The sequence below is a fragment of the Pseudorasbora parva genome, chromosome 18 (genome assembly GCF_024679245.1).
Source record: "Pseudorasbora parva isolate DD20220531a chromosome 18, ASM2467924v1, whole genome shotgun sequence".
Taxonomy (NCBI): Eukaryota; Metazoa; Chordata; class Actinopteri; order Cypriniformes; family Gobionidae; genus Pseudorasbora; species Pseudorasbora parva.
Window position 1 is genome coordinate 3,340,160 of NC_090189.1, and position 22,105 is coordinate 3,362,264.

Sequence of the window (22,105 nt, forward strand, 5' to 3'; positions counted from 1 at the left end):
TATTTGTAATGTATTTTTGCGCTTAATTGATTCAACAGCACTAATATAAAGATCAACATCTGCACAAAAATGCAATTTTTTGCTCATTTTGTGCCTCTGAATAAAATTTAGCTGTTTATTTCACTATATGAGCCATAAAAGCCTGATGTATTAAATATGATACTCAATAAAAACACATGCACACTTTCTTTTTTTGATTTTCTTTTATATTTTGTCTAAATGTTTCAATTGAATGTGCACTATATTCAGCTGCACTGAGTCATGAGTTGTGTTTTAATGGCGTTTTCAGCTCAACGTCTCCACAGAAGGAATGAAATCACACAGGTCTGAAGCCGCATGAATGAATGAATGCCAACTCTCGCGATTTTAGCCCCATGTTATGTTATGTTATGCGTTTATACTGGATAATTTGTTCCACGCTGACTGTTTTTGCATTGTTGTGGTCTGCGTTTAGTTGTTTAAAGGAACACTCCACCGTTTTTAGAAATAGGGCAACTTCTTTCCTACATTTAGATATGTGGGCAAATGCATTTTTATTTTAGTTTGGCAGGGTCGCCGCTAGCTTAGCTTAGCATAATGAATGGAATCCTATGTTGCCAGCTAGCATGTCCAGAGTAAAAGTGATCAAAAAACCCCCGCCTAATTACTTCTTGTGGCCTGCGTATTTACAACGAGTACAAATAGCGATGCAGATTAAGACTAGGCAATTTCCTAGGCAGATATTGACTTGGGACTATATTATGGAGAAGCAGAGATATCACAACACATTGCGATCGCTCAACAGCCGGAGGACGTGAGGATGAGAGCCGTGATATGTTGTGAAAATATACTCGTTGTGAATACGCAGGCCACAAGTAGTAATTAGGTGTTTTCTTTATTTTTTTTTATCACTTTTACTCAGGACATGCTAGCTGGCAACATAGGATTCCATTCATTGTGCTAAGCTAAGCTATCGGCGACCCTGCCAAACTAAAACAAATCATGCACTGAGACAAAAATGCATTTGCCCATATACCTAAATGTAGGAGAGAAGTTGAATAAGCCCTTTTTCTGAAATGGGTGGCGCGTTCCTTTAAAGGGGAAGACATGATCACATGCACGGAAAAAAACTGGACAGAAAGAAAAAAGGCGAGAGGTTTCAGCTGTAATGAATGCCGGGATTAGTGCGTTTATCTTGCATGTTTATTCGTCTCCAGATTCCCGACACTCTCCTCTCCGGGGTCAAGCTAACCTAGAGCCGCCATGTCGGTCCTGCCCTTCATCGGTAAATGTCCGTCTTCACGGCTGGCGAGGGGTCAGAGGTCAGGGTTTCTGGCTGGCGAAGAAGGCCTTGGTCTGAGCACAGGTGGGGTTGATGCACAGCGGACAGCGGAGGGTGAGCTGCCGGGAACACGGCTCGTTGGTCTTCAGATGGGCCTGAACCAGATCAGCCAACGCCTGAGAGAAAGAGAGAGAGATGAAGAGTGTGAACGTGTGTGTGTGTGTGTGTGTGTGTGTGTGTGTGTGTGTGTGTGTGTGTGTGTGTTCCTTGTATGGCAATACTTGTGAGGGCACAAATGTCCTCACTTATATAGCAAAATATGAAAACAACTCACTAGTGAGGACATTGGACTGGTCCTCACTAGTTAAAAAGGCTTATAAATCGGCCAAAACAAGTTTTTATTCATAATAATCACAATAATAATTTGTTACATTTATATAGCGCTTTTCTAGGCACTCAAATCGCTTTACATAGAAGGGGGGAATCTCCTGAACCACCCCCAATGTGCAGCACCACCTGGATGATGCAACGGCAGCCATGTTGCGCCAGAACACACACACACACACACACCAGCTGATTGGTGGAGAGGAGACCGAGTGATGAAGCCAATCGTTATATGGGGATTATTAGGAGGCCATGATGGACAGAGGCCAATGGGCAAATTTGGCCAGGATGCCGGGGTTACACCCCTACTCTTTATCGAAGGACATCCTGGGATTTTTAACGACCACAGAGAGTCAGGACCTCGGTTTAACGTCTCATCCGAAAGACGGATTTAGATCTATTGTTCTGCTCATGTTTCTGTGATGGGTAGGTTTAAGGATAGAAAATATCATTAACCTGATATAAAATCAATGGAAGTCTATGTAATATCCTCAATAATATAGTGAAACAAACGTGTGTGTGTGTGTGTGTGTGTGTGTGTGTGTGTGTGTGTGTGTGTGTGTGTGTGTGTGGTTGCACTGGAGTGCACACCTGCATGATTTCCTAACAGCAACATCCGTTGTAACTCCCAGCGTTAATGCAGGGAAGTGAATTTTAGTCAGGGAAGCTGACTTTTGGCTACTACTTTTGACAGTGTGTGTGTGTGTGTGTGTGTGTGTGTTAAGGCTCGCAACATCTTCCACAATGTAGACTGTCGCATGATGAAGAACTCTTACCCTGAAGAACAGTGGATTTCCATTCAGAGATTCTGCTCGTCTGATGTTCTCCACTCCACACTGAAAACACACACAAACATGTTGCGTTTTTTTGTGAATTGTGGGGACTTTCCATAGGCTTAGTGCATTTTACACTGTACAAACTGTACATTCTATCCCTACACTGCCCCTAAACCTACCCATCTCATACACACACACACACACACACACACACACGCGCGCGCACACACACACCCTAAACCTACCCATCTCACTCACTCACACACACACACACACACAGCCCCTAAACCTACCCATCACAGACACAAACTGCCCCTGCCCCTAAACCTACCCATCACACACACGCCCTAAACCTACCTATCACAGGAAAGATTCTGCATTTTTACATTTTCCAAAAAACATAATTTAGTATGTTTATAAATCCATTTACATTGTAGGGACCACTGGCTGCTAATCTGAGGTTTATAAAACACACACACACACACACACACACACACCTCTTCCCCGAGGATCTGCGAGTACTCGATGTCGAGTTCGTGCAGAGTCTCGATGTGATCGCTGGTGAAGGCGATCGGCACCAGCAGGAGGTTCTTCTTCCCGCGCTGACACAGGCCCTTGATGACATCATCAGTCTGCGGCCCCAGCCACGGCATCGGCCCCACCTACAGGAGCCCAGCAGGGACACACAGAGCCCGCTTACAGCACACACCAAAAATCAGGCTTTTCCAAATCAGAATTATGACATAAAAAGCCACATTTATGAGATTTAAAAGACTTAAAGAGTCAAATTATGACATAGTAAGTAGCATAAGCCAAATTTATGATCTAAAAAGACATACTTGCGTAAATTTCGACTTTCTCTCAATTTCAAGTTCAACTTCATAGTCAAAATATTAGCACATTATAATGAAGCATGATTTATCTGTGATGTGGCAGAAATGGGCTTCAGTGCAGTTACAGCAAATTACCACAAGATGCCTCTGTTTATCAGCTGGTCTGAAGCTACAGGACACTCATTTATGACACATGTGTGTGTGTATGTGTGTGTGTGTGTGTGTGTGTGTGTGTTTCGCCTGATGCTCTGAGACAACTCATTTATGATGATGATGTGTGTGTGTGTGTGCGTTTCGCCTGACGCTCTGAGAAGAAACTCATTTATGATGGAGGGAAAAGAGCCTGATTGAGAAACTTACAGTTTATGACTGATATTTTGTGCTAATTTCCCAGGAAGTGACGATTTTGTTTGATGGAAACGCTGCTTTATTAGCAAATGTTTTTTTATGCCACATTCCAATTTAAATTCGGATGGATTTGGATAATTTTGGATGGAAACACAGATAGACATGTGGCTTTATGAAGCGATCGTAACCTTTGACTGCCAGACGAGTCTGTACGGGTTACAGTGGCCTAATCGGTCCATCACCCTCTGAACGGTAGCGCCAACCTCCTGTGGGTACGGATCGCCCCTGTTCACCACCTGAAAACACACACACACACACACACACACACACACACACACACACACACACACACACACACACACACACACACACACACACACACACACTTCATTACGGTTTCCTCTAAACTAGGGGTTTTCAAACTTTATTATGCCAAGGACCCCCAAATATAATGAACCTTTTATGAGGGACCCCCTTCCTAAAATCCATCTTTATAGTTTTATGTATGAAAAAAACATTTAAAAACATTTAAACTGTTAGATAATAGTAAGTGTGTCATTATAAATACAACATTTTGTTTCCAAACTTAAGAAGAACATTTTCAATAAGAAATGATTTGTAGAAGCAACTTTAACAATAAGTGTGTGTAAGCAGCTCACTTACTGCGTTAAGAATACCGCCTTACAACCCCAATGAGCAGGATAAAGGGGACTATAGTGTGAGAAACTCACCAGAAAGATACAGAGCAAACATATATAATCCTAGAAACGGTATGTTTATACCTGATATGTAATTCTGGTATGCATTCGGCAAGAAATAAGAGAAAATGTAACCATTAGAATGTTTGGTAGACTTTTTTTGTGTCTTTTTATTCTGTGAAATTTTTTGGGGACCCCATAGAACCTTCTGGAGGACCCCCGGACCCCAGTTTGAAAACCCCTGCACTAAACAACACGAGTGCGCATCACACGTTGTGTGTGTGTGTGTGTGTGTGTGTGTAACTCACAGAGAGCGGCAGAGAGTGAGCCGAGAACAGAATCACCACATCATCTCTCTTCTCAGAAGGAAACTTCTCCAGCTCGTTACGGATATGTTCAGCAAAACACTGAGAGAAACGACAGAAATCCTCTTAAATTGCAGCCAGAGACGTGGCATAATAATGGACATTTCAGTTCAAATCAATTGGGTTCAGAAGAGTGTGTGCATGTGTTACCTCAATCAGTAGAGGGTGTGTCGGCCACCTGTCAATCACACTCCAGCGCATCTTTGGCCTGTCGGCGCGGGTATTGTAGTATCTGTATATAGCGTTCAGACTGCTGCCTGATCTCACACACACACACACACACACACACACACACACACACACACACACACACACACACACACACACACACACACACACACACACACACACACACACACACACACACACACACGACTTCAGATGATTTTACAAAAACAAGGGGCAATTTCAAACACTAAGGGCCAGATTTACTACCAGAGAAAACCCTCTTCAGGCGTTAAAAACTACTGTCAGGATTAACTAAAGACGTGCAGTGAAAGATTAGCGCTGTAAAGGTGCATTTGTTGGTGTTTTCCTCTCAGATGCTACATTTATAGGAGGAGGGTATTTAAAGAGACCATTATGCCCTTTATGACTCTTGATTGTGTGTTTGTTCTCTACTGGAGCAGGTTTTCCTGCTTGAATGTTGATTATTTCCTCATGTTCTCCATTGTTGCAGCTCCTCTCTTCCCAGTCTGTCAGTAACGCTCTGTTTAGTTCCTGTCTCTATGAAGCCCCTCCCTCTGAAACGCACACTGTGCTCTGATTGGTCGGCTGGAGCAGAGTGTTGTGATTGGTCAAGCATGTTTAAGGAAATGATCCCGGTCCTTACCATAACCAAAACACTACTAATTAACTCAACCAGGCCCCGCCCCTTTTAGTCTGCATATTAATTATTTAAATTAGGAATATTGTGACCTGTTCGTTCCCGGAAGAATAGCTGTCCTGTCAGTCTAATCAAGGTAACAGTCAACACAAATGGAAGGCCCACCTCTCCGTTCATTCAGTTGGACGTTGGGGAAAAATAGAGATGATGTCGGGCACTTTTCTGCTCAGAGTTTGTTTATTTTTTACAATTTCATGTGTTCAGAGCGCTCCTTCAAACACGCGAGGCGCCAGGGGGCATACACAACGCATATAATGCTCTCTGCCAACAGAACTCATTCAAAAGACACGCCCCCACCACCTACTGATTGGCTCATTCTCTCCTCCCCTATCATAAGTGGACACACCCCCTACTGCTGATTGGCTCACTCCTCCCTCATCATGAGTGGACACACCCCCTACTGCTGATTGGCTCACATCTCCCCCATCATGAGTGGACACACCCCCTACTGCTGATTGGCTCACTCCTCCCTCATCATGAGTGGACACACCCCCTACTGCTGATTGGCTCACATCTCCCCCATCATGAGTGGACACACCCCCTACTGCTGATTGGCTCACTCCTCCCTCATCATGAGTGGACACACCCCCTATTGCTGATTGGCTCACTCCTCCCCCATCATGAGTGGACACGCCCCCTACTGCTGATTGGCTCACATCTCCCCCATCATGAGTGGACACACCCCCTACTGCTGATTGGCTCACTCCTCCCGCATCATGAGTGGACACACCCCCTAATGCTGACTGGCTCATTCTCTCCGCCCCCAGCATGAGTGGACACACCCCCTGCTGCCAATTGGCTATAAGTCTGTTGTGCTGCTCAGTCCGATGCACTGTCAACATCGCTTCTCAGAAATCCCTTACTGTGCCTTTAATTTGCTCATTATCAGTAGATCAGCCGCAGAACTTCCCACTAGCATGGGATTGCTAATGCTGCTGTTTAGTAAATCCAGCCCTGATTCTTTTAAAGGTGAAAAGCGAGCCTCACCTGTGGTGGAGCAGCTGTATTGTGGGTACTGCGTAAAGGCCACGGCTCTCTGGACTCCATCTTTCTCCATCTGCTCGATGGCCTCCTCCGTCAGAGGATGAACGTACCGGAAACCGATATAAAACTTATGTGGAGCTACACACACACACACACACACACACACACACACACACACACACACACACACACACACACACAGATGATTAACACTGATTATCACACACATTAATTATTAATGGCACATTTCATCTTATATTATTCATTTAAGCTTAATTACTGTTTTTGCTTTTTGTTACATTTTGTTTATTCTGCCGTTTATTCCATTATATTTTACTTTTATTTATTATACCTATTTTGAGTTTTCATATTCATTTTAGTTTAATATTTTAATAATTTCACTGTGTGCTTTTATAATTGTATTATTTTAGCTTTTTAAATATTGCTATTTAGGTTTAAGTATTAGTTATTTATTTCCAGTTAATAATTTTAGTGCTTTAATTTGAATTCACTTCAGTTTATTGCCAATGCATTATTTCCAATTTTGGTTTAGTTTATGCTTTTCGAATAATATTTATATACAGTGGTGGAATGTAACGAAGTACAAATACTTCGTTACTTTACTTAAGTACATTTTTCACGTATCTCTACTTTACTTAAGTAGAATAAATAGTGCATACATTTTACTTTTACTTCGTTACATTTTGCAGCAATTATTATACTTTCTACTCCACTACATTTCTACAACGTTTCGTTACATTTTCGTTACATTTTCTGATCAGTTTCAGGGCTCGAGATTAAGGCTTGCCCGGATAGTAATATATAATGTACGTTATAGGCTAACGTTAATGAATTGACGGTTGCGCTGTTGAGGCTCGCGCAGCCTCTCGAGGAGAAATGGAAACAAATCAGCCCTGCTCACACAAAGAAACTCAGTAACATACTATATTAAAAATTCAAAATGTTTAGTTTTTATATTTTATAACAGTTAAAAAAAACATCACATGACACGACCAACGAGTGTAGTTTTCCTGAATACCATCACGACAGAAAATGTGACACTGATTTCATTTGACAGTTCCATAAACAAATAATTAACATCAAGTCACTTACATTTTATTGATTGCTTTATTGCTTTTGTTCTATTTCAGCAGCGAAAATATTTCCAAGATCAGATTTCCACACCCGAGCCATAACGTATTGCACAGCAACAGTGCGTTACTGAATCAAAGATTCAATGCCCTATTCATAAACGGCTGCCTCATTTATGAACGAATCAGCCATTTGAACGAATCGACTCAATGACTCTCTCATAAGGATTCACCTGCCGCCATCTACTGGTGGTTTAGTTCACTTTAACTTTTTTAAACAATCTCATAGCATTATTTAGTGCAGTTGTAATTTTTCAGTGTTAATTATTTAATTTGATTGGTAACAACCCAATTGTATCTTATTATAATTTAATTTATTAATCAAATGTAAGAATATAAAGGGAAAGCTGAAGCAAAGCCTATATTTAATAAGATTAGGGGAAAATGTCCTTTATAAAAGGTAAAAATATCATAAATATGAAGATTTAAATACATCAAAGCTGATGAGAATGTTGCTTCAGAAAAATGACATTTAACTTTGCAGATAACCAGAAATGTAAGTCAGAATGTAAACTAGGCAACAGATGAACAATTACATTACCCAAAACTAACCAAATTAAAATGCCCCCGCTCATACTGTTTTCTTCTTTTTAATTATTAGAATTAGACATTAAGAGAATACATTTTTATGCAAGTACTTTTACTTTTAATACTTTTACAACATTTAAAATCAGGTACTTTTTACTTAAGTAGGGTTGTCGTTGTAGTACTTCTACTTTTACTAAAGTAAATATATTTCTGGTTACTTGTACTTTACTTAAGTACTGAGATTCAGTACTTCCTCCACCACTGTTTATATACTATTCTAGATTTCAATTAACAAATGTTTTAATAGTTTTAGTTAATGATAATAATCCTGATTTGCACAATGATTTCTCATCTCTTTTGTTGATATTAGCTAGATATTATAATTTATAAATGTATATATATGTATGTATATATATATATATATATATATATATATATATATATATATATATATATATATATATATATATATATATATATTATTATTATTATTATTATGCCATTCCAACATTTTACTATAAATTGAGAGTTAATTTTTTAGTTAATATTATTTGATCATTAAATTGAAAACATGTTTGGAGGGAAATTCAAGCATTTTGTTGTAAATACTTCATATTTAATGCTCAGAAGCAAATCCTAACACAGATACTGGCATATTTCCACATGCTTAAGTATTATTATTATTATTTGGAAGATCAATTCACTATTGTACATTTGTTGATTGCTACTCTCAGGGGCGTAAATTTCCTCTAAGACTTGGGGGGGGGGGGGGGGGGGGGACAATAAACATAACATTTCTCAAGAGCAATTTTTGAAGGGGAAATAATACAGCCAAAATTGTACTTGTTAGGATATCTGCAACACAAAAAACACGTATTTGTCGGTTTGCATGCATTAATCCAATAATGTCGCCAGGTTTATAATCAGTGAGATCACAAATGTTAGGGAGGTTGGGGGGCATGCTCCCCCGAGAAAATGTATATTTCTATGATCTACATATGTGCATTTTAAGATGTTCTGAAGGCCAAAAAATTAGACAACAATTGCTTGAAAACCGGGAAGCAATGGGCAGATTATTTGTCTCTTATCTGCACATCTGTTTTTTTTTATCTTGCCCTGTTTCTTCCCGTCATAATCGTCAGTAAAGAAAGTAAACATATGGTTTACATATTAACATACTGATATTTATATGTTTTATTAATAATTTTCTTAGACACATTATTTTACTGTTTATTAAAGTTTTAAGTTTATTAAATTATTTCACAATATGCTCACATTCATTACTAATCTTATGCCCAATACAGGCTGAAAAAAAGATGAGTTTTTTTTTTATTTACTGAAGGTTACAAATGGAATGATATTAATTTACAAAATATACACAATCATTATTAATCTTCTGCCTAATCTGATGAAAACGGCTTTGTTAATATGTCTTGTTCATTAATTAGGCCTACATAGGCATATTTGCCTACTAGAAACGGCACTGCGGCAGCACAGAGGGGGCGGGTTGCTTGAATTTTTATTAGCGGGTAGGCTAATAAACCTCGGGTTTATTAGCCTATTATTCTTAATGAAAAACACAGCAAGAAAACAGTGCAATGACACACTCCCTTAGGCGCTTGTACATTTCGCTTTGAAGCCAAATCTTCTGTGATGATCATGTCTGTCAGTCTCTATGGTTTGCTCTCGAGAAGAATGAAATGTTTCTAAACTTAAAAATATTTTTTTTGTCCCGTTTGCATTAGTATTGTTTTACTACTTACACATTTATTTTAAGTATATATATATATAATTATATTAATTACAATACTCAGCATGGTTTTTAGAGGGGTCCTCCCGCGATTTATGCCCCTGGCTACTCTATTGGTTTACACTGCACAGTTGTTGTTTTTTGTTTTTATTGTTGATATGACCAGACTGATTTATTTTCCTCATATATAATAACATACATATTTATTTATATGTGTGGATCACAATTAAATCTTGTCCGTTAATGAAACAATGCCAACCTTATGAAAAGAGGAATGTGCCGCTGTTCAAGCAGGAAGTCCCACTAAAGTCATTCATGAGTTTATCAGAGGTGTGTGTGTGTGAGGGTCACAGGGGTGTGTGAAACACTCCTCTGAAGTTCATCTATCTCTCTCTCACACACACACACACACACACACACACACACACACACACACACACACACACACACACACACACACACACACACACACACACACACACACACACACACACACACACACACACACACCTTTATCAGCACTCAGCACTGCCTGCCTATCGTTTCAACAAAGATGGCAGTTTGTCTGTTTGGCTCGGATTATTTTATGAGCCGTTACAAACGACAATCAACCCCATCAGACTCCGCCTCGATGAAATGCTTGTCAGCATGAGCGATTGAATTTCAACCTCGAACCTTCCTTTGATATTTGCACTATTTTATACACCACAGACCTCACTAATGGAAGCTATGTCTTAATTTATAAAGACAGTTCATAAGTTGGTATTGCACTCTAAAAAATAAAGGTTCTGGTGTTTATGAAGAACTTTTAACATCCACAGAAACTTTTATTTTTTATTAGATCACCAAAATGTTCTTATAACCAAGAAAAAAAATGGTTCTTTTAACTATTATTCTTTACTTTAAGGAATCACAAATTATTCTTCTATCACATCACTTTGAAATATTAAATTTTGAAACCTTTATGTTTAAGAGTGTATTACATTGTGACTATATGACTGTACTGTAAGATTTATTATAACTTTTTTATTTATGTGAATGTAATTTTTAAAAACATTTATTTTTATTATTTATGTAAATCTATAACTTATTGTAACATATTTCATTAACTTTTTATTTAAATAAATAGTTAAAATAATAAAAAAAATTGTATGCATGAATTTAATTTAATCTTTTTGTCCCTACATTAACTTTTTTTTTACATATACTAATGTAAATGACATTCAGACATGAATGAAAATCATCCCATAATTTCATCACCCACAATACCCTAACTAAAGTCATAATCAAATCCTTAAAGGGTTAGTTCACCCAAAAAGGAAATTTCTTTTATTAACTCCTCCCCCTAATGTCGTTCCACACCCATAAGACCTCCGTTCATCTTCACACACAGTTTAAGATATTTTAGATTTAGTCCGAGGGCTTTCTGTCCTTTGAATGTAAGTATATGCACACTATACTGTCCATGTCCAGAAGGGAATAAAAACATCATCAGAGTAGTCCATATGAGACATCAGTGGGTTAATTAGTCTTTTGAAGCATCGGAAATACATTTGGGTCCAAAAATAACAAAAACTACGACTTTATTCAGCATTGTGTTCTCTTCCGCGTTTGTGTTCAATCCTCAAATAAAGATTCAAACGGTTATGAATCAGAGAATCGATTCATGATTTCCGCAGTTTGCCAGTTTGACACGCGATTCGAATCTTAAATCATGACCGCTTGATTATTTATTTGAGGAACGCGGAAGGGAAGACAATGCTGAATAAAATCGTAGTTTTTGTTATTTTTGGACCAAAGTGTATTTCCGATGCTTCAAGAGACTCTAATTAACCCACTGATGTCTCATATGGACTACTCTGATGATGTTTTTATTCCCTTCTGGACAGGGGCGGAGCCAGACGATGTAAACATTCGGGGCTTGGCCCAAACCTAGGGGGGTCCGGGGGCATACTCCCCCGGGGAGATTTTTTCCCCATATACATCAGCTAAATGCACTATTTTTCAGGCTGTTTGAGATAATAGAATGCCTAATAAGTTACTAAAAGAAAAAAAATCACCCAGTAGAGCCTACAACCTGTTTTGTATTTAACTGTTCTCCAGCTGTAGTGAATCAAAAACACCAAAAATGTTAAGGATGACTCATTTTCACCGCTGGCAAATAAAAAAAGGCAACCATTATCTGACTATTGACATGTTTCTGTGAATGGAGACGGCACGGGAACTCACGTTAGAATAACTTTGGATGATTTCAGGTAGAAATCTAAAGGCGTACAGTGATGAAATAACCACCTTAAATGTGTAATGTTGCCTTTTTTTTATTTTGACATGAAAGCTTACAAGTTAAGGCAGTAAACTGGCCCAAAATCTCAAAATTGACTATGTTTTCACCTGTCGTGTCTCGCCTTAATAAGTAACACCTAACGTTAACTCGCTAGCAGGCCAGCAATACAGTCATGTAACTCAAGTGTTACAACAGCGGATTCACAAACCTGTAACACTTTCGTCTGACGCAGAATCTCTCTCTGGCCGGTGAGGTTTAGTGTTCCTTTTTAAAAAATGTGTAATGTCCATGTTAACTATAGTTAACTACGACGCCGGTGAAATACAAAAGCCCGCCAATCCCTGATGACAACGACGAAGAAGAAGATGTATATTCTTCTTCATTAGTTTTTATTGGCAGTTGGCATTGGCAAACAAACTGATTGATGTGCGACTGCCACACACACGGTAAAGGAGCTTTTGTTTCATTTTTTGCCGCTCCAGTCTGAAAGACTGAGAGGAAATTAAACAACGTTTAAGGAATTTTGTTTTTTTCAACTAAAAGATTCGGGGCTTTTGACAAATCAATCGTGGCTTAAGTCCAATTAGCCATTTATTGTGTGGATTTTGAAGGTATCACACACCCCTAACATGTCAGGAGCGCAGGAACAGTGTTTGCTCACTTAGCCCGGCTTCCAGATATGAAATATGGATTTGTTTTTCATTTAATTTATTATACTTTACATTTCCTGAAACACTAAATAGTCAAGATGAATATTGCCTGTGCTATTGTCTGTACCTCTCACTGAGAGAAAGCACATGCTATCAGTGTGTTTTGGGTCAGAACTGGAGCTTAATCAGCTCCAACCTTGAAGAGGCTGTGTATCTGTGTGCGCAGTATTCTGCTTTGAGTATGGACATACTAAGAGATAAGCTGGCGCCTGCTCCAGATCTGGAAGGTCACTACGGGCCTAATTTCGGGGTGAAAGCATCAACACGTGATCTATGGACACTAGGGATGTCACAATACTCTATATATTATATTATATTATATTATATATAAATAGTATAATATTTAACCGTTCAGTACAGCATTCACGGTTCAATACGCGCTTGCAATACGACCGCCGCCGTTCGCCAGTTTCTGTGTTTACTAGAAGCACGCAAACGCAACTCGGCCGTCGTCATTATGGCCCCGCCCTCCGACTCTATACACGATGTGATTGGTCCGGCAAGAGTTTGGCGAACACAACTCATAAGGGTATTGAGAGTTGCTAGACGACACTTGCGGGCAGATTAAATTTGCTGCCGCTAGGGTGCGTCTAGATTTCTAGGCTAGCTTAATCTAAGAATTTTTAGATATTTAGACTAGAAAGTAGACAAAAATACTAAGTAAGAAAAGCATTTTTTGCAGTGTATTATGACTGCGTGGTGAACCTTACTTATATTTAAACAACTATCGCTTTGTGCTGTTGGTCAGATAAACAGAGAAAAGAAAAACAGACATTGGAGAATTCTTCAGTGCACCAAAACGCCAAATAAAGTATGATTTTGGCTGTATTATTTCTGTCCCCTTAAAAAACTGTTTTTGAGAATTTTTATGTTTATTGTCCCCCCCAATGTTAGATGAAAATTACTCCCCTGGCTTGAGGATATTTGGGGGATCTCTTTAAGCGTCCGCGTACACTTTATTAGTGTACGTGGGCCACATTTCTGCGCTCTCACCCGTCTCTGGACACATCTCGTCCAGCAGTTTGACCATTCCTTCCCCCTGCATGGTGGTCCAGGCTTTGATAGGAGAGCCTCCTCCGATCTTGCTGTACTGCTCTTGGATCTTTGGTGTGCGTCTTTTGGCAATGAAAGGGCCGAGTTTACTGCGACACATGCAAAACAGACATATTTGAGAACACTTTTCCCTTCAACAATTTTTTTCAGTCACTTCAGGAATTCTTACTTTTGCACAGGAAGTTGAATGAGGTCTGTGTCCATGAAGAGCCGCAAGAGAAAATCATGCACATCTTCGAGTTTCTCCGGGCCGCCCATGTTCAACATCAGGATCCCTGTTTTGGGTTTTCTGCAGATTAAACAGAGATGGACAGTAACTAAGTGCATTTACTCGAGTCCTGTACTTAAGCACACTTTTTTGAGTGTCTGTACTTTACTGGAGTATAATTTTTTTCTGGAAACTTTGAGGATATTATATGCTATATGGATATTATATTGCATATTTGTCATCCTCATAAATACTACACACTGCAGATTTAAAGGTCCCGTTCTTCGTGATCCCATCTTTCAAACTTTAGTTAGTGTGTAATGTTGCTGTTGGAGCATAAATAATACCTGTAAAATTATAAAGCTCAAAGTTCAATGCCAAGCGAGATATTTTATTTAACAGAAGTTCCCTTTCAAAGCCGACAGCGAGCGGCCGGTTTGGACTACACCGCTGCACTTCCTGCTGTGATGACGTCACTAGAACCGTTTGTTGACTAAAGCTCCGCCCACAAGAACACGCAAAATAGGGGGCGTGGTCTCGTTGCTCTCCCACGTGGAGAAGAGCCGCATTCAGCGCTGGCATCTCCCCGTTACGGTAAGAGGTGGGACCTTTCCGGGCAAAGTGCGCTAAGCTGCTGTCCAATCACAACACGGGAAGCGCTGGCCCAATCAGAACTCGTTACGTGTTAAGGAAATCATCAGGCCGTTTTTAGTACAGAGGAAACAGCGCTGTACAGATAAGTCAATTGTGGGAAAAATACAGTGTTTTTGCACGCGAAACAGGAATGAAACATGTTATATTGCACACTGTAAACATAATCAAACATATTTATTGTTTATTGTTGGGACCTAGTAACATTGCGGGATTCGACCCGGGACGAGCGCTGTGTGAACAAAAGCCAAAACTAATGATGCAACGTGTACGTAGTTATCGTGCGACTCCTACAGCTTGTTTTTTCAATAACACAACCCTGCAGTGCCAGTAGAGCTCGTCGGTGTTTTAAACGCAGAGAGTTTCCGTATACAAAAGAAACTAAAATTAAACAAGCAGAAATGTGCGCAAACTGGACACAAGTCGAGACCACGGAGCTCCTTACTATCCGCGCTGAGGTGGTATGGCAAATGGTAAATGGACTGCATTTATATAGCTCTTTTATCCAAAGCGCTTTACATTTTTGCCTCACATTCACCCATTCATACACCGACGGCGATGTCAGCCAAGGCGCCATCCAGCTCGTCGGGAGCAGCTGGGGTTAGGTGTCTTGCTCATGGACACCTCGACACTTGGTCAGGTGTAACCGGGGATTGAACCACCAACCTTCTGGTTTGTAGACAACCTACATGAACCACTGAGCCACTGCCGCCCCGAGATCGCTCGCCGTTATACGTCACATCCGGATGTCACGTGTCAACTCGATCCGGGAACGTTAAGCGTTGAGTGTGAAATAGAGCTGCAGCTATCGATTCTTTTTGTAATCGATTAATCTACCACTTAATCTATCGATTAATCGGATAATAATTACTTTTCCTTTATTAAAGAGCAATAAGAGACAATAAGACGGGTATCTTAAAATTAACATCTAATTTGTTTTCTTTTTAGAAAAATGTAGTTTTATTGCTGAAATTGCATATATTAATGACTGTGAAACTAAATTTTAATGCATACAATTGCCATTTATTAAATAAAAATCTATTTCAAATTACTTTAAAAAGGTAAACATAGTTCAATCTAAAACTAAACCTACAACCAATAAATCTAAATAGTAGTAATATAAATAACAATAATGCCAATATAAATAATATAAATTTTCTATAAATTCTATATAATATAAATATTCTAATATTCTATAAATATTCAATAAATAATATAAATAACTAAACATTGTATTTATGTTGTGCAACTTAACTTTCATGTTTCAGCTTCAGCTCAGGCATGACATAAGCATTTACTGTCTTATTTACTCCTTTACTGAAGCAAAACATATTGGACAGGTTAACCTGGAACAAGAGATGTGCGGATCAGCTCTATCGTCACCGAATCAGCTGTTAGAAGCAAACCATCCACCCGCAAGTCACAACTTCAAATCCTCAGTGTTATAGGAATAACCGCTAGAACGTGATCAAACGCGAGATATGTTTAATTCAGTTAAAGTACATCACACATGCTCATCTTTAGAGCTAATCATTCATCATTGTAACACAGCTTGTTTTAAGTTAGTAGCTATAAATATAATTAAAGTGTGATATTTAAATTACACAAATCAATGAAAGCACGCAGCTCTGAGCTCTGAAAGCACGAGCGCTGCTCATCACAAACACGCGTGCGTGCACATTACAGCTTGTTCTTATGTTTGTTGCGCCTAGTATTGAGAATATCTAATGGTGCATTTCGAAGATATTATCAAGTAGGATATATCAAGTCTCATTAAAGATTTCACACACATCACAATGACGGTGATCCATGTGCAAAGCTGCAAACTCCATCGAGTTCATGCGTTTGGAGTTGCTCGTATCTCCTCAGCTGACGCGTGAACTGCAGCAAATGAAACTTAAATGTTCAGCATCGCATCCTGAAGCTCAACACACAGTTGTCTTCATTTAAAAACAGCGATATTAAATGATATTACCAGTCATGATGCCCGCCCGCTCTCTCTCTCGCGCATTGCGGTCTTTGATCTCGACATGAGCTGAAAACGAAAGTTAAAGAACGACGCGCATTCATTGCGTTTTAGCGTGATATGAGAGTTCCGCGTCTTTATTAAAATCAACATATTAACGATTTCTCTCATCCACCTGCAATGTTTGGGATGTTTACGCACCTGAACCGCGGATATAACCGCAATCCGCTCATACTCCGAGTCCTTACACAAAAAATGTCTTTCTGCAATATCTGTGTGTAGTTAAATGGACTAAGCGAAGCGTCGAGGCAGATGATTTTGCCTCGAGGATTTTTTTGATTCGATTAACTCGAGTTACTCGATGAATCGTTTCAGCCCTAGTGTGAAAGCGCACATATTACAGCATTTCGCTGGCAGTGTGAATGGACCAAATCTAGCGGCCCGGGAACAAATGCCGGGTGGCATTATCCGTGTATTTGCCGGAATCGCAGTGTGAAAGGGGCTTTAGTAACTTAAAACTTTCATTTGTTTGATACTTTAAATTTGTTAAAATGAACAGTCCCTTCTAAAGCATCTTAGTTAATATTAGTTTCAACATTTACTAATATATTATTAAAATCAAAAGTAATATTATTAAATAGACCTGAACTATGAAGTTATGGTTTTATTAACTAACATTAACAAAGATTCATAAATACTGTAACATGCATGGCTCATTGCAGAACTAACGGGAGCTTATTTTAAAGTGTTACCTTGATTTTTAATATTTTTAGTAAACAATAACAACAAACTAACGAGAATACGTTAAAGCGGCTTTAAAGCAGCACTTGGCTACTTTTGCTCTCGGGGTCCCCCTACAGTTTGGAAAAAATAATGTCCTCCACTACTGTCGTAAGAGCTGTCATCCTACATCAGGGGATGCCATCGCGCGTGCATTTGTTGACATGACAGCCCTGATAGCCCTGAACTAGTGATGCGCGGGTCGTCTCATAACCCGCGACCCCGTATGTCAATTTAATGGTCGCGGGTGCGCGGCGGGTTGTAAAAATATATACAGTGGTGCGGGGCGGGCCAAATAACTTCATAAAAGCGTCCCGCGGGTCGGTGCAGCACTAACAGTTCCCCTGAACACTGCAGGAGGAGTTCACATGCAGGTGTTCTTCTGGCGGCGCGTGGGAAATGTCTTCATCCCAGGTAACGTTACAGTCAGTAGCATGTGCTTCAGCATGTCATATGAATATAATTTCATGGGTTTTATTTTTTTCAAACGCCAAATAATCACGACGCTCACGTTTACAAGCCAGCGTCATTATAGTAGTCTATTGGTTAGCGTTTTCCAGAATCTATATGATGCTTCAGGTCAATGTTTGAGTGGTAGCTCACCGTAACAAGCAGGACAGCATCGGTCGGGCACGCCTCCTTCAGCTCACGCCGACGAGCAAACGCTGGTCACATGTTGATCCTCGTCCTGCCTTTAATCACATCACTTTTTCGTTTCCTCTTATTGCTTTCCTCCAACTAAACCTTTTCTTTCTTATTTGTCTGTGCTGCTTCGCACACGTCCGAATTTAAGGAAGTGTGTGTGTTGGTGGAAGTGACGTATATGCCGTAAAGCAGTCGAATTTTGTAGTTCTTTTTGTTCTCGTGTTACTACCCGAAACCCGAAGTTTAAAAGTACGATTAAAAACGATACAGACCCCATCAGGCTATGGCAGACGTGTCATTCAACCTATTGTTAGTCGATTTATCATCACAAGAGTCTTAAAAAATATATTATGAAGGTTGAAAAGTTACCTAGTGCTGCTTTAACAGTTCTGTCCACCAAAAGCTGGAAAATGCTGTTTTTTGTCATGATTTGAGCATTTAGAAACAACTTTTACAAGACAGTTGTTGTCAGATGTCATAAAATATGAAATGTAATGGTGTAGAATTTATGTGATTCAAGGGAAGAGACTTTGGTGCATCAGTAATCGAGGGTTTTCCACAGAACAACACGGTGTGTGTGTTTGAGGATGTGTGTGTGAGTTCCCAGCAGGCATTGAGTGTTTAACTGTACCTGTTCTCTTGAGTCTCTGGAGTGGGTGAGCTGGCAAACGCAGCCGCTGTGGCCGTCGAGCGTCGTCTGAGGAACACACTCGTGCACAGACTCACGGAGGGACTGCATCTGACCACTGACACACACACAGCAAATTTATGGCGGGAAAATAAAAATATACATTTTGCATGAAGTAAATGAATTCATTTTTGCATTGTGCACAAAACCAAATCACCCCAATATCAGTATATCATCAAAACTACATCATGATTATGAGTGAGCTCATTTTATAGCTCATTTAAAATAGACGCAGCATTCATTTTCTTTTTTAGTGTGAAATGTATTGTTTGATTTATAAAGGCTCAAAACTGCATAATTAATCACATAAATAATATGAAAATAAATAAAACAATAGTGATTTTTTTTAATTTCATATTTAGGCCTGATTTTATATTTTGCATTTTTTTTTAACAACAAATGCACATTAAAAAGTTATGCATCAAACATATGGAGGAAAATATACAAATAAATATACAATAAATACACAATGATTACGAGTCTGCATTTCATTTGATTAATTAAAAGCAGCGTTTATACTTTATTTAAAACAGACACAGCATTAATAGTCTTTTAGTGTGTCATTTCAGACTTTTCTTTAAATTATGAAGGCTCACAACGGCATAAATATTATGAATATATATATATATATATAAATGAATATATTTTGCATAAAGTAGATTTTTATTTATGAAGGTTAGAAACTGCTCGAATAAATGCATTAATAATATGACAATAAATAAATTAATATAGGACTTCATAAAACAATACAGTTCATTTTTTTTGTTATATTTAGGCCTGAATGGTATTAATATTATTATTTTAAACAAATGCACATTAAACAGTTTTGCTGAAAAATGTATGTGGAGGGAAAAATATAAAAAGAAATATATTTTGCATATGTACATTTTTATTTATGAAGACTTGAAACATCAGAAATAAACGTGAAAATAAATAAACGGACAAGATAAAACAATACACTAAATTATTTGAAAGGACTGATTTTAGTGTGCTATATTAATACTAATAATTATTATTATTTTTGTTGTTGTTTTTTAAACAAATGCATATTAAACTGTTTTGCTAATTAAATTTATGCATGTATGCATGTTATATATATATATATATATATATATATACACATACATACATAAGTTATGTAATCAAATAATTTTTGCATAATTGTCATTAAAAATTGTGTTTACATATACATATATATACACACACATACATACATACACACATACATATATATACTATATATATATATATATATATATATATATATATATAGACACACACTATTCTTAATGCCAATTATGCAAAAAATTATTTGATTACATAACTTATTTTATACATAAATTATGCATTAATACACTGTTTACACACTTGCATCAGCTTTATGTTGTTTTATAAGTCTATTGTCTATGCACAGTTTCTAATTTCTTGCACTGTTATTTTTTTATTGAATGTATATTATTACATTCATTACACATTATTTTAACAGCATTTCAATATTAACACCACCATATAATACGACACATTACTTGGTCTGTATAGTTTTTTAAGCCTGAACACAATAGCAGTGGCATTGTTTGATGAATAAACGCATGAGAGGCTGCAGTGGCGCGCGCGGCCGCCGGGAGGCGCTGGTGACGCAGTTACGCAAGTTGTGAAAGCGCGTGTTGTGTAACATGACGTTTAACGCCACAGAAACTTTAACTCCTGCTTTATGTTGACGACTCTCGCGTGCAAACCCCGTGCACTCATTAAGCATTAATACATTAATACATAAATGAAAACACCTCACAGAGATGTGAGGAACTACGGGAGGAAAGTCCTTTAGACACTTTAACCTTCATGAGCTGAGCTGACACACACACACCGCTCATTCCGCACGGTTAATCACACACACGATTACACAACCATCTCAATGAATGAACGCCATGTGTGTGTTTAGACTCATAAACACACTTACGCTGCATCAGCCGGCACGCGCCTCCCCTAACCGCCATCATCTCCCGCTCGGGTGTGAAGTCTGCTCGTGTCCCGACGGAAAGAAGCGGAGAAGTGTTTACACCGGAGATTTAACAGGCTCTCCGGTCTCTCTTCTGTCTCGAAAGCGCTGAAATTCCGATATATAGAGCTGCGGATCGGTGTCACTGTTATCAGAGCGTCATGACGTGCACTGCTGGCCCCGCCCCCGCGCACACACCCTCACGTACGTCATCACGCAGGAGTGACGCCGCGATGTTAGCGCGTGCAAAATTAGCAAGGGGGTAATCTAGCGCTCGGAAAGCGTTCCACCCCTAGGGGCTGCCATTGCTAACCAAACCATCACCTGCTGTTAGCATCCCATTGACTCCCATTCATTTTTGAGTCACTTTGACAGTGAATAACTTTGCATCTGAGACGTTTAAAGACTCCATTTGTCCATTGTTTATTTCTAAAGAAACACGACAATGCATAAAAGGCTCCATTACCTTGTATCTTACACTATCGCCCCGCAGAAGCTGTTTTTGTAAAAATAGGCTAATGATTGCGTCATAACCAACGCGACCCTGTCGCACAGTTGAGAAATTACCGTATAGACCTGAGGAGACGCTCGCAGGCAATCTTTACTGTCTATGAGACCGTCGGGGGGACGTGGAGACATGTCCTGGAGACTAGTCTGATAAAGTCAAGGGGGAAGAATGGGGAGAAGCCCATAGTGAGCCAAAAGCAGCGGGAGAAAATATTTAAACAACGTGATTCAGATTTCGCTTTCCACATCTACTAGAAGACCTACAGCTGTCCGACAGGAGGCTCACGTCACATCTACGTCCTCAAGCTCAGTCTGAGCCTGCGCAGTTCGCTCAGCCATCAGGAAGTGAGCGCCCCTAGGTTGACTTCATTCTTTCGCCGTTGCCTGTTAGCTTCATTTGAGCTAGTCACACTTTTTTTTACGGTCTATGGTCACACTCTCTATGGTTTACTGCACAAAACAAACTTTGCCAAACCGCATGTGTATGTATAAAAAAAAAAAAAAAAAAAAAAAAAAAATATATATATATATATATATATATATATATATATATATATATATATATATATATAATGTAATTATTATTAAATTAATAATGATTGTTAATTTTTACAATAAAATTAATAAATATATATATATATAATACATACACA

The 22,105-nt window shown here is 38.9% G+C and overlaps 1 protein-coding gene across 1 annotated transcript; it reads right to left on the reverse strand.

Moving 5' to 3' along the window:
• Positions 1-985: 985 nt before the first annotated feature.
• Positions 986-21,125, reverse strand: fech (ferrochelatase). The gene is made up of 11 exons (XM_067424449.1): positions 20,907-21,125; positions 18,893-19,007; positions 14,181-14,300; positions 13,952-14,100; positions 6,539-6,673; positions 4,816-4,922; positions 4,609-4,707; positions 3,791-3,898; positions 2,919-3,083; positions 2,422-2,481; positions 986-1,437 (listed from the first exon to the last, which is right to left on the reverse strand). Exons 1-11 carry the CDS (start codon positions 20,944-20,946, stop codon positions 1,303-1,305), a joined length of 1,233 nt encoding a protein of 410 aa, XP_067280550.1. The 5' UTR covers positions 20,947-21,125; the 3' UTR covers positions 986-1,302.
• Between the last annotated feature and the right edge of the window lie 980 nt (positions 21,126-22,105).